Genomic DNA, 26,975 nt, shown 5'->3' with positions numbered 1-26,975 from the left:
TTTAATTTGCAAATGACTTTCATTATGCAACTTTTTATTTGTAGGTGACAGGTCTGCTTTAAGCATTTTATTCAGCAGCTCTGCAGTGTGCCATTTCAGCAATCTGGTTGCTAGGGTCTAAATTACACTAGTAACTATGCATTGACTTCAATAAGAGACCGGAATTCAACTAGAGAAGGTCTGAATAGGAAAAAGAGTAATACAAAGCAGCAATAACAATAAGGGGGTTATTTATTAAGGTTCAAGTTGTTGTTTTCCATGAAAATTTGAGTTTTCAAGGGTTTTTTATTGGTCAAAAGTCACAGTTTCAGGTTAAAAAAACCCTAAAAACTTTTTATTATACCCAATCCCTGTAAATAGCTCAAAAATAGACCATCTAAAACCTGTCAAGGTCATGTAGAAGTTAATGGCAGAGGTCCCTTGAACCACTTGAAGATGCTAATAGCCATCATGATGTTCATCATGAGTGTTTTGCCTGAAACTTGGTCAATTTGACCGATTCAAGAAAACTTGTGGTTAACCCTGAACTTGCTTAATCAAGTTTTTTCCATTCAAGTTTTTTCTTAAATTAAGAAACTTTCGAGTTTTGAGTTAATTCAACGTATAAAAAACTCTACAATTCAACCTTTGATAAATAACCCCTTAAATGTGTAACCATAGAGAGCATTTGTTTTTTTAATGGGGTCAATGACCCCCATTTGAAAGCTGGAAAGAATCAGAAGGAAAAAGGTAAATAATTCAAATACTATAAAAAAAGAAAAGTCCAAATGAACGGTTGCTTAGAATTAGTCATTCTATAACATACAAGACATTAACTTAAAGTGAACCACCCATTAAACACAACTTGCAAAGCCAAAGCATGTATGGGCACATTACGAAGGTCTGACTAAATGATATTGTATTTATATGTGGCATAAGGTTCAGTTTAAAAATATATATATATATAAAAAGATAAGCTTTAAGAAAAAGATACATTTAAATTGGAAGACATATATCTTTATATACAGCTAGGAGTGTGTTTATCCAACATATTAAAAAATGCAATAAGAATCCCGCGAAGAGCACTTAATCTCCTAAAATGTCTTCTTTACACTTAAAAAATGAATCTTCCCCCATCCGTTGAGTTAGAAAATAAATGGAATCAGAGCCTTCCTTTCTGGTGGATAATCTTTAAAACTTTGGAGGTAAAATCTGGAAAAAACAATAAGGGGTTTAAATAAAGCATCTGTAAGGAATAAAGAACAAGTTAATATGCTCTGCTGAAGCTGGGACACGCACACAATGATTTTTAAAACATTTCAGCAATTCTCTGAAAAAAGTAGCATCGTAGTGCTGTGTATGTAGTTTGGCCTCTCAGTAGAGAACTTTCTATTAGAGCTCACAAGGGTCTACCGAAAACTACTACGACCCCACAAACTACTCATTTTGTACAAGTGCCAATTTTGCCTTGAAGCAAGGTGAGAACCTTCAAACTATGTTTGTTTTATACAGTGGATACAGTTAGCCAGTCAAAAATGGCCAAAGTTAACAGGATACAGTCCCCAGTTCCCTCTAATTCCTCTAAATTTCCATTCAATTAGGATTTTTTTTTAAAAAGTAGGCTTTTTATGGAAGAATTTAAGTTATGGGATATTCCTTGTTGTAGTAAGGTGAGAACCTTGCCTGAAGCAGCATTTTAGAACCTTGCCTCAAGTCCATTTTAATCTGAGATTTGTCTCTTTAGTGGGGGGAGCTCAGTTGCACTGAACACAATTGAAATAAGTGTAGGTAGATGAGGGGGTTACATGGGGCTGAGACATACCCCTGAGCAGGGCAGGCATCAGGGGGGGACAGGGGGGAGAGTTGTAGGGGGCCCCGGACACGCCACACTTACTTGATTAGCCGGGCCCCCCATTTTTCTGAAAGCTGCTGACTTCGGGAAGGCATGGACGTTTAAGGGGCCCTGGCCACCAATTTTCTTATATATTTCTTTTGTCCAAAACCACAAATTATTAGAATTTCAGATATTCAGAGTATAACAAATAACCCCCACTATTTTCATATATTTGGCATATTAAAATACTTATATTTCGGGGCCGATTCACTAACTTCGAGTGAAGGATTCGAAGGTAAAAAACTTCGAATTTCGAAGTTTTTTTGGGCTACTTCGACCATCGAATGGGCTACTTTGACCTTCGACTACGTCTATGAATTCGAATCGAAGGATTCGTAGTAAAAATCGTTCAACTATTCGACCATTCGATAGTCGAAGTACTGTCTCTTTAAAAAAAACTTCGACCCGGAGGATTTTAATTCCTAGTCGAATATCGAGGGTTAATTAACCCTCGATATTCGACCCTTAGTGAATCGGCCCCTTAATGTATACTATCATATCACAAAGATTAAGCATAATTTACTACTTACTTGTGATGATGGCAAGCCCGTGGGCCAATGCAACACAAGGTAAAGAAAGCAAAGGCAAATCCTGGCAGTGACCACGTTGCAACAGCATATCCAAACCATTCAACAATTTCACCAAGATAATTTGCCCCAGATACATAATTAAACATTCCTCCTAAAATAAAAAACAAAGTTGCTTCATAGTGAGGTAACAGGTTATCAAAGGAATTCTATAACCTATTTATTTTAGGGATGCATCGAATCCAGGATTCGGCCAGGATTCTGGCTTTTTCAGCAGGATTCGGATTCAGCCGAATCCTTCTGCCCAACTGAACCAAATCCGAATTTGCATATGCAAATTAGGGGCGAGGAGGGAAAGCGCATGACTTTTTGTCACAAAACAAGGAAGTAAAAATGTTTTCCCCTTCCCATCCCTAATTTACATATGCAAATTAGGATTCGGATTTGGTTCATTATTCAACTGAATCTTTCACGCCAGTCAGATTCGAGGATTCGGCTGAATCCAAAATAGTGGATTTGCTACATCCCTAATTCTTTTACATATACTGCCTTGGATGACAGATTATAATATTTTATGTAATATATGTACAAGATCACATCTGCATGAATGCATTGAACACCCCTTTTCTATATCATAAATGGTAACTAGCTATGGTACTGGTATTGCACAGGAATAAAATCATATTTTAAAGTGATACTGACACTAAAAACATCTTGAATATGAATGTACATTACAGGGCACATTTACTTAGCTCGAGTGAATGAATAGAAGAAAAAATACTTAGAATTTCAAACGGTTTTTTTGGCTACTTCGACCATCAAATTGGCTACTTCAACCTTCGACTACGACTTTGAATCGAACGATTCGAACTAAAAATCGTTCGACTATTCGACCATTTGAAGTACTGTCTCTTTTAAAAAAACTTCGATCCCATGCACAAATTTAACTAATTTATCAAATAATCAGCTAGAAAAAGTTGGTGCAGGAAAAGTATTGTTTGACAATTTGAATCGTACAACATTTTAGACTTTGATGCAAGAAGATTTTTTCGAGTTGTCGACCTGAAAATCCTGACTCTTTCAGATTATCGTATGACAATCAGTGCAGATCACCATGTCAAGAAACATCTTCAAATTGTTAAAGGGACATCTGCCATTGACTTCTACATGACCTCGACAGGTTTTAGCTGTAGTTTTTTTGGATTCGGTTTTTAGCAGCTTTGGGGTATAATAAGCTCTAAGAATTTGAGTTTTTTTCATCTAAACTCAACCATAAAAAACTGAGGCTTCATAAAAAGGCCCCTTAGTGTAAAGTGCTTCTTCCAGGGCTCGATAGCTAGATAGATAGATAGATAGATAGATAGATAGATCAAATGTACCCTCTATTGTAGAATATATGAATATTTAGGGGGTCATTTACTAAACCTCGAATTTATCTGGTCTGTTTTTTTTTGGGGGGAAAATTTAATTTTTCAATGAAAAAAACTTGAATGTTAAAGATTTATTATACCCTGATGCTGCAAAAAGCCCAAATCCAAAAATCTGACCTGTCAAAGTAATGTAAGTCAATGGGAGATGTCAGTATACCAATTGGAAGACATTGTGATCTGCACTGGGTTTAGCCTGATAATCTGGTAAATTCTGGGTTTCGGGCAAAAACACAAAAAATCGAGCAAGTCGGGAAAAAAGTCTGAAAAAATAGTTTGATACGGTTTTCACTTTAATTTATGGAGTTTTTTCCAAATCCGATTTGAGTTATTTTATTTTACTAAATAAGGCAAAATCACGGATGGGAGTTTGGTCAAGGTTTGCTTATTTAAATTATGAATGTCAGCCCACAAGTATGTGGTGTATGGTGAGGTCACTGTGTAAAAATGAGCTAGAAAATTAATACACGAGTATATTATTGTTTTTCTAGGGTGGGGTCAGAAGTGTACACTGTCCATCACTGACCCTGCCTTTCACAAAAGTGAAAAGTTAGATCCCCTACAAACCACTTTGGGGTGCTCACCCCAACACCTATCCACTTGGAAAGGAGGGAACTAAGGTTTATAATATTTTACATTATTTTACACTTTTTTTCATGGGGTTGGTGCCCTATAGTATAATGAAAATACTATTTTCTGTCATATCTTATTGCCTAGCTGGGCTCATCATTACAACTAATCTTATGCCAGGCAAATACTATGTCATAATATATAGTTTACAAGTTGCCTTCACTAGTATAGCTAATACATGCTGCCTCTCTCCTGATGGTATATAATGTGTTACCTGGCCATTTAAAAAAAAAAAAAAACTGAAGTAAAATAATGTATGCTCTGACTATTATGATATGATAATGAATTTCCTGGTCAAACAACAAGGTTTGGGGCTGGTACCAGTTTGCATGTTTATAAATGCAAGAAACATTATCTAGTGCAAAGGGGCATGTAAGTTTAGAGCTTGCCACATTAAAACGTACCCGCTTTCTATTCATTCCTATAGGGTTTTTAGAAGTGTATTTATCAACGGAGTTCAACATTTCATAAATACGTTTTTAAAAATTCCATATTAATAAATAGAAAGTGTCTGAGTTTTTCTGTGGTGAACAACTAACCTGGTAAATGGAATGCATATTAAACTATGAAGAAAGCCTATCACATTTGGGGTTGTTCTTTTTCTGAAAAAAAGGCTCTTAAAAGGGGACATGATTACTCATAAGTACAGACAGATAAGAGGGTTATTTCTTTTTTTACATAGAAAGGAAAAAAGGTTATGAGGCCTTTGAACTTTCAGTTAAAACAATGCAAATTGTTCTTCACAGTGAGAGCAGTGAGGCTGTGATGGTAGATTTTATTAATTCCCTTAGGAGGGGCTTTAAATTCTATTTTCTAACATAAATTATATTATGAGTCTCACAATTCTTCACCGGTGGCATAACCAATTGTGAGACCATGAAGCCGATCACCTTTCTGGGAAAAAGCTTAAAGTTTTACTTTTACCTATGTGTTCTGATGCCTTTAAAGTGCCATTAAAGAATGAATTAGCTGAGACATAATGGGTCATTTTTGGCCACAACTACAGCTAGTAAAGTACAATTTCAGGCACAATTGGCCATGTTTCCCAGAATTCGAGTGTAGTTGCTATAACAAGGGGGTGTTGCATCTGACGCAATTACAGTCATCGATTGTGCTCATATTTTAGTGTAGATAAGACGCAATTATGCTAAAAGTTTTCCAAGTCTGGTTATAAATGAGCCCTACAATATATAGCAACTACATTTCTTTGGAAAGACTTTACCTTGGGGTATTTTGTATGCAACCTCGCTGGGTTTTCTTAATTTGCGTAGAATATGATCACTGTGAATGTTGATCCCCATTCCAAGACAGAATATTAACACACCTGTACAGTGTGAAAACAATGAAAAATGTATAGCACTGAGGTTATAATTATATACAGTATATATTTTGTAATGTAAGAAAATGGCAAGAAAAGTTGTGTAAGGGAGAAATATTTTCCAAGCTTCCTGACATTTGTCAGGTAAACTTTCATTAAAATAATGTTCTGGCTGTTGAAAAATAACCAATAATTAGTATGTATGCAAAACAATAATCTTCCACTATGTTTGGGGCTCTAGATTTTGCGTTGGGCCCACTAACATAGTAACTGCAATGTGAGTAGCATCTAGATGTTTTAATGGGTTGTTCACCTTTGAATTAAGTTTTAGTATGATGTAGAGAGTGATATTCTGAGACAATTAGCAATTGGTTTTCATTTTTTTTATTTGTGTTTTTTGGATTATTTAGCTTTTCATTTTCTGGTTGCTAGGTTACAAATTATCCTAACAACCATGCATTTGTTTGAATAAGAAACTGGAATATGTATAAGAAAGGCCCGAATAGAAAAAAGCATTTGTTTTTAGATGGGGTCAGTGACCCCCCCATCTGAAAGATGGAAAGAGTCAGAAGAAGAAGGAAAATAATTCAAAAACTATAAAAAATAAAAAATAAAGACCAAATGAAAAGTTACTTAGAATGAGCTGTTCTATAACATACTAAAAGTTAACTTAAAGGCGAACCATCCCTATAAAACTTTAATTTGGTTAACATTTCCAATTGCAATCATTTACTTTTCAGTATTTGTTATTGCATCTTCCTAACATAAGCATAGGAGTACTGGTAGATTGTACACATTGAACACTGAAATGTAATGGAAGTTGTAAATGATAAAAAATAGTAATTTATAATGTAAACACAGTACTTGATGTCGTTTTTGGGCACATAACTTTTTCAGTATGAAGTATTTTAACATTACTCTAAAGTAACTATAACATGAACAATCTGTGCCCTGGTTTAAACTATAAGGGGGTTATTTATTAAACTCCGAATGCAAAAATCACGAAGTCAGTGATTTTTTTAATATAATCAGACTTTTAAAAAAAAAATCACAAATTTTTCGGAATTTATTAAATCCCGAGGATGGAAAAGTCAGAATCTGAAAATCCGGCATCTCAGACCGAGGTTGCATATAAGTCAATAGGAGAAGTCCCAATGATTTTTTGATGTGCGCTGGGTTTCGTGCAATACCCCAAAGTTTTTGTGGGAAAATCTGATTTTTTTTCCCCGCAAACCAAATCTTCGGGAAAATGTAATATTAATTAAATGTAAAAAAACTGAGCGGATTTGATCAGAGTTTGTAGCAGAAAATATTGAGATAAATTCGGACTTTGATAAATAACCTCCTAAATGTGCAGTCTATTTTCAAGTGGCCAATTGATATCAATTTATCTTAAATGTAAGGAATAAAGTAGGAAGGCAAATAAAAGCATGTGTACAATCAGGGGTTGGAAACATAATTTAGAATACATAAAAATATTACAACAAGAAGGCATCGACAGAAAACATGGCATCATTTGGTTCATGCAATGATGACTTCCAAATTAAAGGGGAACTGTCACTTTTGTTTGTCTTTTAAATGCTGACATGCCTAAAGCCAGTTAGAGCAGGTGAACTCTGTCAGTGACTCAAGGAATAAGTATGTCATTTGCAGTTAGAAAAAATATATAAGGCTCACCAACTCACAAATAAATTAAATATACAGTATAACACCTGCAAGAAATAATGATGTTTTACAAATAGTTCCTGCTACATTTTAGCATGGTTCCCCTTTAAATATACCAGGTGTGACATTTATGATGATGAAGAGCATTTACATTTTTTACACACTTTATTTTTATTTAGCATGTTTAAAATATTTTTCATAACAGAAAAAGGAAACTGATAGTTAAATATATTAAAATATCTGAGTCTAAGAATTCAAAGTGGACCCTGTGTTGTGTTTCCCTCCTTAAAAGCTTACATTTTATGAATAGAACAATGAGTAGTAAAAGCAGAGGTGGGACCCCATCAAGACGTAAATTCTGTCTATATAAAGGATCCAGTTGCTCATAGTATTGTCAATTTGGCATTCTATTTGTTTATTAATCCGGATAAACTCCATTCTTTCTTACCTTATTGAAGGGGAGTGTGTTTTTTTCAGTTGGCTGTGATTAAAAGTTAAATATTTTGTTTAAATAGGACAATGAATAGACTAATACAATAAAGAGGAAGTTGTCTGACAACATACAGTACATTGTTGTAAATCAAAAAAGGTTTCCAATTGTTAATACAGCATGGTAATTAAATTGATTGTGGGCAAGGCTCTTAAGCATGCTGGAATACATCCCAGAATACAATTATATAAATTAAACCGTTTCAGTGATTTAAAAATATTTTTTAAATGGAATTCCTATTGAAAGAAGTATCTGATAGGAAGTTTCTGTCTGCCTCTCACTATTCCTTAAATTACGTTTTCTGACTAATCATACCATATAACATATCCATACAATCACAAGCAATAAGTCCTTTAAATAAACTTGTGTTTGCAGCTTCCCTGTTTTTCCCCTGCTCTGAAATGGGCTCCAAAAATGAACTCTAAACTCTAAAAAGGAAGCACAGAAATAGAAACATATATGGTGTAGAATGTCAACTTAACAGAACAATCCCAAGTCCAAATAAAGTTCTAAAAAAACAGTGCCAAGTTTACCACAGATCCAAACAAGTCAATCAGTGAGCCTACTGACCAGACCCAGTTGAATACGAGCTCAATATGCAATACCCACAAGGGCAATGTCTCTGGCATGCAGGAGATCTAGATGCAGCAGAAGATTCCAGCCTGAGGAGTATTGGTGTTAATTTAGCAGAGCAGATTTTCCCCAGGTCATATAGAAGACAAAACTTGCATAACGTAGTACATTTATTTAAAATACACGTAAGATATGTACAATCTACTTACAAACAAACAGGAATGTTTCGGTAACTATACAATCAAATAGCAGGTCAGTAGCTCAACGCGTATCACTCGCATTCACCATGCTTCCTCAGGAGCAGATGACTTCCTGTCAGGAAGCCGGGATCTCCCTCCAGGGAGGTAGTCAGGATCGAGGAGGAAGCCCTCTTGAGGGAGTAAGGTCGCGGTGTCCAAAGGGTTAATCGAAGGAGTAGTCAGAATCCAGGCAAGAGTTCACAGGCAGGCAGATAACAGCAAAGTCCAAAGTCCAGGCAAAGGGGTCAGGATAACAATCAGGAACAAGATTTAAACAATAGCAGCTCACAGGGAACCCAGGACATACTCAGGAAATGTTTCCTATACTTGGGCGCCATTCTGGCGTCTGGGTTGCGCTTTTAAGTTCAAATTTGGCGCCATAGTGACGTCATTGGCGTCCTGGCGCCATAGTGACGTCATTGGCGTCCTGACGCCGGTGTCGATGCGCTGGCGTGTTTGCGCCGGCGCCGCTACCCATGTGGCGGCCATGGGCGCTGCCATTTTTGGGAGCGACGCTGGAAGGAATAGACGCGGGCTCCGGGCGGCGTTCGTGACACTTCCTTCATGGTAAAATTGCCATTTGATTTCATTATAGCTGAATTCATACTCAAGCAGGTGGTAAGAACAGGGCTTTCAAGCACCATGCACCTGTTGGCTTCCCTAACATGTACATGTTAATGACATGACATAGGTGTCTCCCCCAGTCCACCCCTTATAAACACAGTGCTCCTTACTGCAGACAGTAGTGTATTCATTTGGAAGTTACAGGTCCTTGCGCTCCATTTTGAAGCACAAAGAACTGGTCCTGTGGATGCTCATGGTGAGCCTTACCATTTGTAAATTACCCCTATACATCAGTGGCCCATGTCAACTTCTTTGGTCCCAAAAGATGAGTTCTTACTAAGAAATATACACTTAAATAAAAACAAATTGCTGCAACACCAGATGTAAAAAACTCTCACTTAGTGCAAACACCGAAGGCTAAAGGCTACATAGCCAGGAAAATTTTATTTTGCTGGAGTCTACACAGACAAGTGATGAGCACAATACAAAGCCTGTAGTATATCTCTAGCAGAGTGACATGGTAAAACTTCTTTTAAGAGTGAATCAAGGGTTACAGTTTAGATGATAGCAAAGTCCCAGGCATATACATATAGGTGGTTATTTATCAAAGGTTGAATATTAGAGGTTTTTTTTTTAACTTTGTATTATTGAAAATTTACACATATACTTGACAATATTGATTTCATTTTCCTGTCAATACATGAAATAAAGAACATTTCTGATGTATATTCTCAGAATTTTTGTTCATTGTTGTGTCATTTCTGTTTTTATCTTTATCAAGAACTTGTACTTATACAAGGGGAAGGGAAAAAAAGAAAACATGGAGGGGTGGGGTTTCAGGGAAGGTTTTGGTGGTTGAGATATTATTTATACCTATCTTTACAATTTATCTAACATACCTTCTCTATATAACCATATATTCCACACTTCTTCAAATTTGTTTAGCCTATTATTTATTAATGCTGTAAGTTTCTCCATTTCAATAGTCCACCACATTTTGTTCTGTATTTTCTCCTGGTTGGGGAGGACCTTTCCATTTAGCTATCAAGCCCCATGTGGTTAAGCATATTTGTATACAAAGTTTATGTTCATTGTTTCAAATCTGATCTGGTTTATGTAGTAAGCTAGCCATGGGTCAAGTGGTAATGACGTTGCCAACGTTTAATTTATTGTTTTGAATACCTCTTTCCGTAGTTGGTTGATCATAGGGCATTTCCACCACATGTGCATTTCATCTGCTATCTCTCCACATGCCCTTGGACAAATAGCTGATGTATGGAACCATTTATGCCATTTATGTAGCTTTTTGGGTGTGTAATACCATGATATACTTCATATGCGTTTACTTTGATGCAAGTGTTAATAGAGGCTTTTGCCATAGTTCTATGTATTTTCTACCATTCATCTTGAATTTTAGAGTTTTGTATACCTTGAATGAACTCACAACTGAAATGGTTTCTAATTAAAAAAAACTTAAATGTAAAAAAACTAGAATCAGCGAGTTCAGGGTTACCAACCCAAAAACGCAAATCGCTCTAATTGAAAGCTTTTTCCAGTGTTGGGGTATAATAAATCTCGAAAAATTCCTGTTTTTTTTAAACCCAAAAATTTTAATTTTGACCAAAAAAATAAACTCGACCCTTAATAAATAACCCCCAAAATTATTCACCAGAACTTAAATGCAATTTTATTTAAAAAAAAAAAGTAACTAATGTGAAATGGAGAATATTTCTATTTTTATGTTGCTCTTTTGTTATTAGGAACAATTCCTTCTCTCGTTTCCTTTATTTTGGGAAAATTAAAATAATTATAGCTTCAGTTTGTCCCAGTCTTGGTTCTCATTGTTCCTTGACTCGGTATATCCACTGACCTGATATACGTAACTTAAGCGAATATAGCCTGAAAGCTAATCTCAGGCCACAGATAATTAGTTACTTAAAGTGGAGCTAGAATTCACTGTTCCCAAAAATTGTTGACGTCACAAAAGACCACCAAAAATCATTCTGTTCCCTTCTTTAATTCAAAAAATCCTTCTGAATTAACAATTTTGGAACAACCGGTTGTTTGTTTTTAACCAGTATTATGAAGTGAAATTAAACGTTAAAGCACAGATTTGTTTTAAAGTAGAACATATTGTAATAACAAACACTGATCTGTAACATCTAGGTTATATTCAAGATTTTAACTTAGCAAAGTGTTATCGTGCCTAGGAAATTATATATGGTGCAAACTTTAGTTATGCAAAAATACTGCTTGGAGGTGATGTTTTTTGTTAAAAAAGAAGTTTATATACGTTGTATTTATTCACAGAAAAAAAATATATTTATATTTTTTCTTTTTTTTTAAAGTTTTGTATTATTTTTAGTAGTGCAAAATGGATGTTAAGAGGAGTTGTAACAGAAGAATGGAGAAACAAGACAAGACAAGAGAAAGAGAAAAAGTAGGAGAAATTAGAATGGTGTGGAAATTAATAAAAAGGAAAAGGAAGAAAAAATGTGGTTGGGTAGCCAATAAAAAGCACCCCAATTCTATCATAACAAAGGAAAAAACATTATAGTATTTATCTGTTTTCAGAATGTGAATAAGTCACAAAATAACATTGCAGGTTATTTCTATGCCCAAAGTCAGTTATACCTGTATACTATAAAAGAAAAACAGAAAATAAAGAAGCTAGTTATTGAAATAATGTTGCAATAGTTAGCTCTATTCTGGTCAAGTTCCCACAATATCTTAAGTACTTTGATTACTCCTTTTTTACAGGTCTTTTAATCAAAGAATATGCAAGTGATTGTAAGAATTATTAATTAAGATATTAAGTGCCCATTTATTTTATTATTATTATAATAAACAGCTCTGTACATCATTATACATCATTAACATCAACAGTTTATAAATGAGCAAGAGCTTCTTTCCCCTACAGAAAAGGTTTGGGACTCAAATGCAATCACTATAGAAAAGCAAAGCAGAGTGAATTTAACAGATGCCAGTATCTCTATAAAACAATAAAATATGAATCACCAGGTACCTGATAGAAATCGTAGATCCATGCACCAATCTTTTGGATATGTAGCTACATAAATCATACAGTGCCCTTGCAGAAATCCGTTATAGGTACAGAATACAACAGCCATAAGAACTATGCGTATAGGTGATGGTCTTCCTCTTGTGAAAGCAGAATAGATAAAAGTCCTAAAAAATAAAACATAGTAAAAATACATTTTCATTTGATTGCATTAGGGGCAGCCTGTACACAACCTGTCAAAATCAATTTCTCTGTGAGGTATAAATTTTATTGTTATTGTTACTTTGTATAACTTATATCACTATTTAGGACCAGCTCTAATTAAATTATAGTCTCTCTTTCAACAGGGGCGATCCTGGCCCCTCTGCCGCCTGAGGCAGCAGCAGTTGCTGCTGCCCCCCCTCCCCCGGAAATTCGCTCTTAAAGTACCAGGAGTAGCAATTTTTCTGCCCCTGGTACCTAGTGGGGCGCTGCTGCCTGAGGCGACAGCCTCAACTTGCCTCATTGGTGAAGCACCCCTGTCTTTCAAACAATTGCCTAGTTGCTAGGTTAAATTGGACCCTGCAACCAGATAGCCACTGAAATTCCAAACTAGAGAGCTGCTAAACAAACAGCTAAATAATTTAAAAACCATAAATGGTAAAAAAAATGAAGACCAATTGCAAACTGTCTCCAGCCAGCGTTTTCAACTATTCAAATTTCAAAATTTTCAACAATTTTTTGAGGAAGTCCTATCTACTCTATTGCACTTCGCCTGGTCTGAGGTGGTGAAGGCAAGTCTGGCGATAGAGGTAACGGTCAGTAAAATCAAAAACATAGTGAATTTGCGTAGTAACACTACCGAAAATTCTCCTGGCGTTAGAGGGTGAAGTTGCGCCAGAGTCAATCTCCTTGGTGAAATTACGCCAGCGCAATTACGCCAGCTACCATTAGTAAATTGGCAAAGTGCCGAAATGACGTCAGCCACTTTAGTAAATTTCCCCCCTTGTCTTTTCAACTGCGGGTGGATTTCGGCATGAAGTACAAAATGTTGCGTCTGCCTGCACCTGTGCAGAAATAATGCTTCCGGGTGCAGGCAGACAGGAGCGGAAAAGCGAAGGGGCAGCGGGATTACCATCATCTGGCGTTTGCCTTAAGAAGGCTATACAATGTTTAAATATACGGTCACATGAAAAAGTTTAGGAACCCCTTTTAATTCTTTGGAGTTTTGTTTATTATTGGCTGAGCTTTCAAAGTAGCAACTTCCTTAATATATAACATTCCTTATGGAAACAGTAGTATTTCAGCAGTGACAAAGTTTATTGGATTAACAGAAAATATGCAATATGCATCATAACAAAATTAGACAAATGCATACATTTGGCCACCCCAACAGAGATATTACATCAATACTTAGTTGAGCCTCCTTTTGCAAGCCTCTGGATGCCTCCTATTGCCTTTGATGAGTGTCTGGATTCTGGAATGGTGGTATTTTTGACCATTCATCCATACAAAATCTCTCCAGTTCAGTTAAATGTGATGGCTGCCGAGCATGGACAGCCTGCTTCAAATCATCCCATAGATTTTCGATGATATTCAAGTCAGGGGACTGTGACAGCCATTCCAGAATCTTGTACTTCTCCCTCTGCATAAATGCCTTTGTAGATTTCGAAGTGAGTTTAGGGTAATTGTCTTGTTGGAATATCCGACCCCTGTGTAACTTCAACTTTGTGACTGATCCTTGAACATTATCCTGAAGAATTTGTTGATATTGGGTTGAATTTATCCGACCCTTGAGTTTAACAAGGGCCCCAGTCCCTGAACTAACATACAGCCCAACAGCATGATGGAACCTCCACCAAATTTGACAGTAGGTAGCAGCTGTTTTTTTTTGGAATGCGGTGTTCTTCTTAAGCCATGCAAATAACTAAATTTTTGTCTCATCAGTCCGAAGCACTTTGTTCCAAAATGACTGTGGCTTATCTAAATGAGCTTTTGCATACAACAAGCGACTCTGTGGTATGAGTGAAGAAACGGCTTCTTTCTCATCACCCTGCCATACAGATGTTCTTTGTGCAAATTGCACTGAATTGTAGAATGATGTACAGATACACCATCTGCAGCAAGATGGCTTTGCAGGTCTTTTGAGGTGATCTTTGGGTTGTCTGTAACCATTCTCACAATCCTCCACATATGCCGCTCCTTTGTTTTTCTTACAAACCCCCCCCCCGAAACGTTGATGCACATGGTGTGACAATAAAAGGGGCAAGCCCCCCACCTGCAACAAAATCGGTGTTGTGCGACTCTACTTCAAAATTCAAATTACCTGGGAAATGAAAGACATACCACTGTTATCTTTTTTGTTGAAAGTGGAGTAAATTATTATGCAGGCTGAGAGGGGTTCCCAAACTTTTTTCATATGACTGTAGATCCATACCATGCTTGCATCCAAATGATATATCCAGAACTGCCATTTGATTGAGACTGAGCTATAGGGACAGAAATAATTGATGTGGTAAACCAATTTCACACCAGGCTGTTAAATTCCCATTATTTGGGACTCGTTTCACGTTTTCACATCTCACACAAACTGCTGGAAGGACCCCAGCATTGTGTCACTGTATGTATTACAATATTAACTGTTCATCTTAGAGTGGTCATGATAGGTTTCCTTGTCTCCTGCTCTATTCTGCCCGTGTGTCATATTCTACCTTCCCTATGCTCCCTCTGTGTGCCATACTCAGCCTACATGCATGGGCCATACTCAGCCTGCCTTATGCTCCCTATGTGTGACATACTCTGCCGTCCCTATGCTCTGTGTGTGCCATACTCTGCTTATGTGTGTGATCCATTCTCTGCTTACCTGTGTGTACCATACTCTGCTTACCTGTGTGTGCCATTCTCCGCTTATCTGTGTGTGCCATCATACTTTGCTTACCTGTGTGTGCAACACTATGCCACCCCTATGCTCTGTGTGTACCATACACTGCTTTTGTGTGTAAAATACTATGCCTTCCCTAGGCTCTGTGTGTGCCATACTCTGCTCACCTGTGTGTGCAATACTATGTTTTTAATATTAATAATAATATTAATAACTCAAAGTCATATATTTCAGAAATATAAGCAGGAAATGTGAATCTGTACTATAAATCCTAAAAGATAAGACCTGTCTTGTGTTTTGTACAAAGTATACAATTCTAACTTCATAGTTACTGTGCTGACACAGAACAGGACCATCAAGATTAAGTGGTGCAGTTAAAAAATATATATTTATTTCAGTGAAAAAGCATAACAAAAAGCAGCCTTAGGTGTTTCATTTCAGCTTATGATTATGTGCCCCCTTTGGCATGAAAGACATAAGGCTGCTTTATAATGCTTTTTCACTGAAATAAATAAATAAATATATATATATATATATATATATATATATATATATATATATATATATATATATATATATATATATATATATATATATATTAACTGCACCACATCATCTTGATGGTTCAGTTCTGTGTCAGCCCATCACCTGAAGCCCCACATATTTTGGTGAGTTCTGGATTTCTCTTAAAGTATACAATTACCTGTTTCTGTTTTGTCTATTTTATATCTCAAGACTGATGGTAAATATGCCATATATGCTATCTGATAGGTAACTTCCTGGTACTAGCTGGAGATTAGAAAGTCTTATCTTTTTAATCTTATATCTTTCTGAGAATTGTGTCCTTGTTTCCCAGGAAAAGTTTTTTTTTAAGGTAAGTCAAAGAAATTTCTCCGGGCCTGGACTTCAGTCCACTTATTGGAACTGTGGGGGAAATATCAGTCCGAAAATCATTTTCCAAAGACCTTTCAACCTTTTTAACAGGGAAATTGAAGCTACTCCACATTTGGTGACTGTGAGATAATTAGATTCCCAGTGCACTGTTAATTCCCCCCTGCGTAAATGCTTACTGTATATGTAAAGGTGGCCTGTTGGAGGCCCTTAAATGGTTTCAGTCATGATTTTTATGATTTGTAAGTTGTAATATTGGTCTGTAGGCAGCCATCTCATTTTGCCTGGTCATGTGCTTTCAGAAAGAGCCAGCACTTCATGATGGAACTGCTTTCTGAAAGGCTATTGCTTCTCCAACTCTATAACTGAAGGAGTCGCACAGGACTGGGTGCATCTGGAAAACTGACAATATGTCTAGCCCCATGTCATATTTCAAAATGAATATGAATATAAAATAATCTGTTATTTTGTTAATTTCTGTTAATCAGTCACAACACAGAGGTGAAGGGAGAAGATTGTATACTGGTAACCTAATTATCTACCGTGCAAGGACCAAACATGAAGTAGCTTACATTTTCCTTTTAGCTCAAGAAATAAAAACATAAAACAAAATTGTGTTTAGCATGTGCTATATCAATTCCAGTTGCTTCCTACTTACAAACTTTGTGAAGTTAATGGAAAACTACTGTATAAACACTTTTAAACCACCCCTGTATCTCTATGACCTGTCCTTATAAAATAATGCAGTTATTATAGATATAACACCAGGACCTTTCATTAAAGGTCAGTGCAGTTAACATTTGCTTAGTATAACCTTTAAACAATACTACAACATAATTCTGTGTTACGTACAACATGCATTTATCCTGCGTTATGTCTAAACTTGATTAGGGGATCCTTTTGATCCATGCTAGCATTTTAAGTTACATTGTCTGCTTGGTCCCTTTTAAGCAGAAAAAGCCACTCTTGCGAGACAGGAACAAATAATAAAAGCAAGGGTTTGATGCTGTGTCTCATTATAAATGACACAATGATTTATTAGAATGTGGGGTTTTAAGGTTTCAAATGTCAAACACTGAAAAAATACTGGTGTGTGAGCCAAGGCATCTGTAGTGTATTTAAGCTGGTTTTTAATAATACCAAACACTGTACATTAAAATACCCAGAGTCAATGCACTGTAAAGTATCACATGGCTAACCTAACAGCATTCAGCCAGTGCACAAAAGGTATTTAAATACTTCCTGCCAATTAATCTCACAGCACATATATATATATATATATAAAGTTCCACATTTACTAAGGTACACATAGGTATATCCAGGTTCTTCAATCATGATTTTACCTGGATTTCAACTGAAAAAGTTAGTGGTATGAAAACCGTTTGTCCTGCAATAATTGCAGAAGTAAAAAAAAAAAATAAGAAAACTAATGAGACAGGCTCATAGCAAGTTGTGAGATGTCATTTATAAGCACTTGCACTTTAGGGAAAGCTACACTCTGCTTCTCACAGAAGGGAGGACACCTATCTGCCTCCCCTGACTGACCCCTACCTGTTCCCTAACTTGCAGGTGGACAGCCTAGTTAGGCAGCCAAAACCCCAGTATGTAACTCTCATCACATTATAACTCAATATCACAGGCTGCATGAAAATAACCTTGTTGTAGCCTTTAACCCATCTGAACCAGCTATAGTTCTGGCATAAGGCTGGCATCATGAATAGAGAGTTCAGTAGTTCAGGGAAATCTGAGTGAGTTTGGGTGGCTAATCTTAAGGTGGCCATATACGTAGAGGTCGGCCCATTTGGCGATATCACCAAACGAGCGTATCTCTCCTCGATATGCCCACATTGAAGTGGGCGGTATCGGGCTGATCCGATCGTGGATCCTAGGACCCAACGATCGGATCAGAATGGATCCGATATGGGTGGTCAGATCGTGGGACCGACGGGATTTTTTAACCTGCTGATCGAGATCTGGCCAATTTATCGATCAGATATAGATCAGGGAAGCCCGTCAGTTGGCCCCACACATGGGCCAATAAGCTGCTGACTCTGTCTGTCGCCAGTTTTTATCGGCCCGTGTATGGGGATCTTTATACGCTGGACTGAAAATGCTGTAAAAATGCTGCCTGCTCAGCCAGGACCGTAGGGGAGCATGGTGAAGTGGTAATAAAGAATATCAATATTAATTCTTTTCAAGATTGAACAACATAAATCCACACATGTTAAATAACCGCAAAATGATGAATAAAATGTCATGCTAATTAATTTCAATTTGTTTGTAAATGAACATTTTTTGTGTACTCAGTCCAGTTAAAGTTACTATGATGGTCTCTTCTTATCTAATACCGTACAGGTATGGAACCTGTTATCCAGAATGGGACTTGGGGCTTTCTGGATAAGGATCCGAATCTCCATAAATTAAGGCTATTAATAGAAAATGAAACAGTAATTAAACCAAATATGATTGTTTTGCCTTCAATAAGGATTCATATCTTAGCTGGGATCAAGTAGAAGACACTGTATTATTAAAGAGAAAAAGGGAATCAGTTTAATCAATTTGAATTATTTTATTGAAATGGAGTCTGTGGGAGATAGCCTTCCTGTAATTTGGCTATGTCTGCTTAACAGGTTTCTGGATAACAGATCCCTTACTTAATAAAAATTGTAAATATTTTAAAACTGCAATGTATGGGACCTGGAGTTTTTCAGATAGGGGAATGTTTCCGTAGTTTGGATGACCATACATAAGTCTCATAAAAAAATTTAACCTAGTAAGATTGTTTTGTCATTTATGCATTTGTTTGTATGTATTTGATGTATTTGGCCATCTTGAATAAATTGCAATATATGGACAAACAATCCATGTTTTGTTTAAATGGGAGGGAGTTTTTTAGTAGCTAAATGCTCACAATATGTCCTTAATATATTAATAATGGGTTGAGTGCAGATGGCCTCTTGTATTTGTATGTATGCAGATTCTTTAGGATCAAGTATAATGTACTGTTTTATTATTACAGAGAAAAAGGAAATCATTTTTAAAAAGTAGAATTATTTACTTATAATGATCTCTATGGGAGATGGCCTTCCCATAATTTGCAGCTTTCTGTTCCATGAAACAAATCACAATCGTTTGTTTTTGGTATCTGGCTTTCTATAAGTAACCCTATCTGCATGACATTTTAGTATGGGAGCTACATTTGGAGGCAACTTGAAATACTGGTATGCACGAGGCCTCATATTTGTCAGATCAAACATATAACCTATTTAACCTATTAAACCCTTCCTCATGCACAAAGCAACTTCATGCTTTTATCATGTCCCACCTAAATTGCACCCCAGTCTTATGTCTCATGAATAATACTGCCACAATTACAGTATATATGTATCTCCTCCTGTCATGACTACCTGTTATACACCCACTGTATTTTATATTATTGTATTCTTGCTATTTTCTTCATTGCTGTTCATGACTACATGAACATTGAAACCATTTAGATATAGTCAACACCTTTCAGAATAGACTCTAATTTCCACAATGCCAGGCTCTGTTCTGAGGGGTTTACTTCACATTAAGACATATTTAAAGGGGCATATTTACTATAGTGCATATTTTCACTTTGTCTAATTCTGTAAAATGTTCACTTCTAAACACAGGCATAATTTTGGGGTGACATCTAAATACTAAATATAATTATGCCATTGCAAGCATAACGAGCTGAAATATCACTGCCGAATCACAAACCTCTTTTCATTCATAAACTGCTGCATTTTCAAGGTTCATTGTTGCCAAGATTTATTGCCAATCTCTGTAGGAGATGACTAAATAAGTCATAATGAGTTTCATTTCCCCAAGCATTGACCTGAACTGTGCAGTGTTGTCCTGAGGATTGTGGACTACATGTATAATTCCTAAAAAGAGACATATATCCCAGCCTGCCTGAGATGCCAAGGATTTGTTGGAAAGCAGCGATCTGTTACATGTGCTGCATATGGTGGCCCTATATTAGCGCTTTCATTAATTTTAATGATAATAAATTACTGGAGTCCCTGTATTTATAAATAAAAGTAGTTACTGGCTGCATGGGCCTGCATTTTCCTTCCAGATTCTGGCTGTTTTTTAGTTTTATTGTACAGGTATAGGATCCATTATCCAGAAACCTGTTATCTAGAAAGCTCAGAATTACAGGAAGGACACATCTCCCATAGACTTGCATTTTCTCAAATAATTCACATTTTGTAAATTAATTTCCTTTTTCTCTATAATAATTAAACAGTACCTTGTACTTGATCCTAACAGGTATAATTAATCCTTATTGGAGGTAAAACAATTCTTTTATGTTTATTTAGGGGCTGATTTACTAAAACTCAACCTAACTCCCTATCACGATTTGAACTTATTTATCAATAATTTTCCTTTAAAAAATCTGAGCAACAAAAAGTCACAACATAATCGAACGTCAATTCATAAAATATGATTGAAGCTCCGAAAACTTGATTTTATCGGATTTTTAAAAGCAGCTTTGTGGTTTAATAACTCTCTAAAAATTTGAGGGTTTTTTCCCCACAAAAATTTGAGTTTTCTCCCTAAAAACCTCAACCAGAAAAAATCGAGGTTTAATAAATGGGCCCCTAATTGTTTACATGATTTTTTTTAGTACACCTAAGGTATGGAGAGCCAAATTGAAGAAGGACACTCGTATCTGGAAAATCCCAGGTCCCAAGCATAAATATTAATTATTACTATTTTTAGTAAAAACATGTTATACTGCTTTGGATTATTTTAAATGTAAACTTCTGTTTGATTGTGTTATTTTTATATATGCAAATATAAAGAACAAGTAAATAAGTACAACATATAAAGATTATACATACATTACTTTAAAGTTGAAAGGAGAACTAAACCCTAAAAATGAATATGGCTAGAAATGTTGTATTTTACATTTTGAACTCATTGATCCAGCCTAAAGCTTCAGCATCTCTATACAACTAATTATCCAGGCATTCAAAGTTGTCACAACAGTTTCCCATTTTGGATTTTGTTAGGAGTGTCTGAGGCACGCACATGCTCAGTGTGCTTTGAGCAGATGTTGAGAAGCTAAGCTTAGGGGTTGTCACAAATCATCCAGCAGAATATGAGGTTTGCCTGTCATATAAGCTGGTGCTACAGGGCTGATTATTACATTCTGGTCCTAATTGTGCTGTTTCTGAGCTGCTATGCACCACTTATTATTTACTCAGCCTCAGCCTTATATTGTCCCTAAGCTAAGTAACCAACAGCAGCACAGGGCATGTGCAGTGAATCAGCAGAAAGATGATGGGGAGCTACTCTGGCATCTCATCACTGCTAAAGGCTGTGGTAGCGTTGGACTGGTATAAAAGCCCAAAACATTATGTACAATTTTGAGATAGCAAGTCAGGCAGAAGGAGATGGGGTTAGTAAAGTTGTGGATAAATACATCTGGATATCATCTGCATACAAAGACAAGAGCGCTTATTTACTACCAATGTGCAAAAAACAGCTGCAAAGCATCATACGTTTAGCACTTTGCACTGGTTCTTATGCTCCAAAATAGAGTGCAAGGACCTCTGATTTCCTGGTGAATCCTGTTCTGCCTGCTTTTAGCAGTAATGCATTCAAGTAGTGGCAGGGGAAGGCTAGTAATAGTCTCTCCTTCCATCCCTATTGCAGCCTTTGTTATGTGAGCGTTCAAAGGCACAATTCCTTGCATAAGGACCTGCGATTCACAGATGAATGCAGTGCTATCTGCTTTCAAATGCACTGTATTCATGGGGTGCAGTCCTTGGGAGGAATACAAGTACCTTAAATGAATGACACTTTTTCAGGCAACTGTGGACTTTTTGTATGACCACAACTATACTTAGTGGTTGTAAATTACCCCTATAGATCGAGTATTCGCTGCAGATAACAAAGCACACTCAGGAATTATTTTTTGATGATCAGAAGAAATGGCAAAGAGGATAATATAATAATAATAATAAAACAATATTTTCACTTAACCTTTTCTACAAAGTGCAAGGAAAGCCCAGAGACATCGAAGGGCTATTGTACCACTCTAAATAGAATTATCACATTTATGCTAATGAAACACAGGGCTGGGCATATGGTTTTTTTTCCACATCTTCGCTTCAAATCTGCACTGTGTGTCTGCACAAAGGCTAATGTTGCACCTTTCCGTACAGATTTACAAAAGTGAGGATGAGAGCGGGAAAATGAGGACAGAGGAAATCAGATCCCAAGTGTGCCATTAGACTAAAGTACAACTTCAGGTTAAAGTTACAATGAGACCAATGAGATTGTGACATTTCACAGGTAACTGCTCAGTAGTGCATTGCTGCAATGGAGAAACCATATGCCTATAGGCAGAGCTGGGCCAGGCCAGCCAAGCGCCCTAGGCAACCTGGTCGTTTGCGGCGCCGGCTGAGCGCACGCACACCAGGGCACACACACGCATCCGCGAGCTGTCGCTCTTGCGTGAGCTGCCGCAGGAGCGCATGGGTGGAATGTCTGCATGAGTTGCCGCTGTGGGGGTGCGCATGTGCATGATGCAAAAAGACAAGGATATAGCGCACACAGTAGGGGAGAGAGGGGACCGGACATGGGATAGGCGACCGAGCAGTTACATGTCTGGCACCCCCCAAACGGTAGCCTGCAATGGCAATCACTCACCAGGTCCCAGTGAAATTTGTACAGTTTTGCTTACTTTCTGTCCTACATATTCCCTTACTCCCTTTTGGTTCCCTTGCATGCCTTAGAGTTTTTTAGTGCTTACTATTCAAATTAACCAGCAAATAGATAGTTGAAGACATTTCAAACTGCACATCAGAACAAAATGTAAAAAAAATACAAGATACAAAAACATATTGTCTTAGAATAGCCACTTCTAACAAACATTAAATATCAGGCAAACAAACAGTGGATGTCAATATTTTGACATGTCAAAGTATGATTAGAACTCACCACAGCAAAACTCTTTCACATTATATTCATTTCTATGGGATTTTTAAAAGCATAATCATCAAATGGTGAACTCCATTGATAAATATGATTCTAGAAATCCCAAAGGAATGAATAGGAAGTGAGTTTTTCTATGGTCAATTCCAATCTCATAACTTGATAAATCTGCCCCTTAGTCCACAGCAATGAAAAATTGGGAACACTTCTGTATTAAGTCGCAGTTGTGTTTTCTCTTAATACCCTCAAAAGTGGTAACTGAGTTGTGTCATTGTTAGTGAAAATCATTTAAGCCTTTCTGGAAGCTGTTACTTTTAAAAAATATATTTGCACCACAGTACAATACATGAACAACAAAAAAAACATTTTAATCCAATTATGAATACAATTTTACACAGTAAAACTGGGTCTGGTCTAATCACTTTTATCGACCTTCCCCAATCACAAAAAGCATAACATGTATGTACAGTAATTTCCAATGTAAGAGTTCAGGAAGCTATTTCTGCAACCAGGATCACGATAGAACAGCTTATTAGGCATTTAGACAGACTACATATATGTCTTATTTATGTAGGGCTCCCAATTTGCCAAGTGCAGAACCTTTAGACAAATCATGGGAGGCTTTCTCTTCCTGACTTCCAAGAAGATCTCTCTAGACCTGGCTTTGCCTTGACAAACTTGCTGTAAAAACAGGGGCTTTTTTTGAACAAGTGTTTAAACCCAATAGTAATCTAAGAGTGCAAGCTCCACTGGGGCAGGGACTGGTATATAATTCATGTAAAGGTCTGGGTAAATGTTTCGATACTATATGAAATACCAGATAACAAGAAACAATTCTAAGGTAAAATTCATATTAATATACATAATATTCTGTCCTCCCACTCACATAGGAATAGATATAGAATTGGAACATTCCCCTTACCTGTGGAAATAGTGTCCGCAGAACATGAATGAAAGCATCTTGCAGCCAAGGGAGCTGCATTGCTGTCTGTAAAGTATAACGACAACCGGGACCAGGAAGGAGGGTAACTCTTGGATAAACCAGCCATACTTTGCCGGGACCATGAAATAAGTTTGCTTCTTGCCAGTGACAACATGTTTCCCATAAGCAGCAGGATAAGTGAACTGTCTGATCAGGAAGAGAATGCTAATAATGGCAAGGCACAGGCTCATGTAATAGTCCATATCCTGGTTGCACTGCATTGTGCGCTTCCCTTCTGGTCCTGGCACAGAGCGTCAGCTTCCTCTACCTGTCTGTGAGATACAAAGTACAATACTCATATCCACCTCTCCATCCCCAGATATATATATATTGCTCAGAAAACCTATTACACAACAGGTGTCCGTGAATGGAACTTGCTCCAAATGCACTGCAACAACTCCAACTTCCCTTAAGAGGAGAAAAATCAGAAGCATTAGTGTCGTTGTTTCTGCTTCTAAAAAAATGACTGCAATGAAAAAGTACACCTTTCTCAGACAATTGGAAACTTGGTTGACATAATTGCTGTTTTAACAACTTTAGCTACAGTATATGATGTAAGTGCTCAGCTCACCATGGACCCAGCCTTGGAATGTGGGAGAGCAGGTCAGATTATTTTTTTTTTTTATCCCTTAGTTTTCTAATGAACCCTGTGCTAGGCCAGATTTCCCCTATCTTGTTCTCACACAGCAATGCCTTTAGGAATATTTGCCAAGATTTATAAATGTTTTCAGGGACACTGTGTAACAAAGCTGCACATTACTGGGACTGTTTAGTACAGTGTAGCACACCAGAAATGTATTTTAAGAAAAAAATGACAACTCTTAAGGCCATAGTTATCAAATGCTACAATAAGCCATTATTTTCATTTTCCTCGGTCTATACTATAGCATCACATCTCCTAGCCTACAAGACCCCCACAGCATATAGCATGAATACACAACACATTTGTGGGAAAAAAATGTCATGGCTTTATTGACAACTCTGTGGCAACTCCTTGTGACCCTGGACAAGTCACAAGTCACATTTCACATTTAATCTCCTGGTGTCCCAGTATACTTACAGTGACTGCCTTGCTGGCTATAAAAGCTCTTTGAGTCCCATGGGAGAAAACCGATATATAAAAAAAGTTTCCCTTTTCATAAACTACTTAAAAAGTATGGGACACACCATGCATAACTATTTACATTATCACTTCGACTATTTGGGCAGGCTCCCTTTTAACTGTACAACAAAAAGCAATTGGGCTTCTTTTGGGGTAGATTACCTTGTGTGACAACATACCGTTCCACCCAGTGATAATGAAGGCAATCCACACAGTCATAAGGGCAATTCCACAAAACAATGAAATGGGAATTCACAAAGTAATAAGGACAGCTCCACACAGTAATAAAGGGCAGTTCAACTCAAAGATAGAAATGGAATCCAGAGAGTAATAAAGGCAGCTCCTTACATTAATCAGAGCAGTTCCACACATCGATAAAAAGAGATTTCCAGAAAGCTATAAGGACAGCTCCACACAGTAAAATAGCAGTCCCACACAGAGATAAAGGAGGGAGTCCACACTGTGATAAGGGCAGTTCCATACAATGATGAAAAGGAAGTTCTACACAGTCTCACAGACATTGATGAGGTGAGATAAATGAGCCTCCCCCACAGTGGCTCGGTATAGTAGGATACATTTCCTCCCAGAAAATAAATTGGTGTACTTACAGTAAGTCAGGAATAGCCACTTCAGGTTGCCTTGCACATGGTGCTGTGCTTTTAAGTTGAGTTGCAGTCCCAGGACTCAGCAATATGAAGCAGGCAAGCTCAGATTCCAGCCACATGGGCCAGTGGAGGAGGGGAGGCTCCTATAGCAGTATGGAACCTCAGCTCTAGGTGCAGGGAATATTCTGATCCTTTGTTCTGGCTGGCAGTGGTTTTTAAAATATTGCTCCAGCAGTGTGGGGGAGGAGTGGGCTTAGTTATTGAGTCACTCCTTAATGACTGGTGTTCCAGTGTTACAGAAACTTTGTCACCTCTCACGTGTATGTAAGGGCTACGGAGTGAGCCCTTTGGTCAGCTCACCTGCACACCTGTTGCTTGTAAGTAAATTTCATGTACAGAACACCCAGAGCTGCAATTAAAAAAAGCGTGTCTGGCCTGGGCAGTGCTACCAACATAGGGAGGGAGATTTCCTTTCTCTACAAGGAGTGTGAACCCAAGAGGAACCCACAAGGGTTACTTAATACATTATATAAAGACCAACTTTAGATTATTTTAGTGGTATAACTACATGTAAACTGCCCCCCAACTCCCCCCCCCCATCCCCAGAATAGGCAGAGAGAGATAGAATCTTAATAATGGTATATTATAATACAGTTTATTTACCATTATACCAAGATTTTAATTTTTCCAATATGTGACACGATCTTCACTGTTTTTCGGCATGGTGAATATTAGCAATTTACTTGGTACAGTGGTGTTTGTTTAAAATTCTAGGGACTTTTACCTTGTTGTCCTCAATGGTTGATCTATAGTTACACCTCTAGCTTTTGTATATACACCTTTCTTAACGGTAATTTAAGAAATGGAATTTCAGCTTTCATACGCTGTGTGCATTATGTGTTGGGCTGGACTCTATCAACACTTAACAGATACAATTGTTAAATATATATATATATATATATGTATATACACACATCCTAAATAAAATATATTCAGTTGTGCCCCCTCCCCCTGGATGGCAAGATGGCTACAAATTACACATACTGGTTGGCAAAATGGTGCCACTTTAGTCAAACCAATGGTAATGGGTACTGATATTATACACATATTTCTATCACATGATGGTACACATCAGGGAAGCTCCTGGAATGATTGTGTATGTCCCTTTGCTGTATATTTTGGATTATCTACATGCAGAGTCATGTGAGTTTGAAGGGACTTCACTTAAAACG

At 37.1% G+C, this 26,975-nt stretch overlaps 1 protein-coding gene across 3 annotated transcripts; it reads right to left on the bottom strand.

The window, feature by feature from the left end:
• Positions 1-763: 763 nt before the first annotated feature.
• On the bottom strand, positions 764-26,026 carry srd5a2.L (steroid-5-alpha-reductase, alpha polypeptide 2 (3-oxo-5 alpha-steroid delta 4-dehydrogenase alpha 2) L homeolog). 3 transcript variants are annotated; one of them, XM_018263075.2, is made up of 6 exons: positions 25,747-26,026; positions 23,977-24,308; positions 12,332-12,495; positions 5,680-5,781; positions 2,404-2,554; positions 764-1,191 (listed from the first exon to the last, which is right to left on the bottom strand). In XM_018263075.2, the coding sequence occupies exons 2-6, from the start codon at positions 24,255-24,257 to the stop codon at positions 1,125-1,127; spliced, it is 765 nt and encodes a 254-aa protein (XP_018118564.1). In that variant the 5' UTR covers positions 24,258-24,308; positions 25,747-26,026; the 3' UTR covers positions 764-1,124. The 3 variants fall into 3 exon arrangements, with proteins under 3 accessions (XP_018118564.1, XP_041418686.1, XP_041418685.1); XM_041562752.1 differs by lacking the exon at positions 25,747-26,026 and adding an exon at positions 25,301-25,654; XM_041562751.1 differs by lacking the exon at positions 25,747-26,026 and having other exon boundaries at positions 23,977-24,938.
• Between the last annotated feature and the right edge of the window lie 949 nt (positions 26,027-26,975).

Source organism: Xenopus laevis, chromosome 5L, assembly GCF_017654675.1.
Source record: "Xenopus laevis strain J_2021 chromosome 5L, Xenopus_laevis_v10.1, whole genome shotgun sequence".
In the NCBI taxonomy this organism is placed as follows: domain Eukaryota; kingdom Metazoa; phylum Chordata; class Amphibia; order Anura; family Pipidae; genus Xenopus; species Xenopus laevis.
Note: the sequence above shows the minus strand (reverse complement) of the source record. Positions and strands in the feature narration are given on the sequence as shown.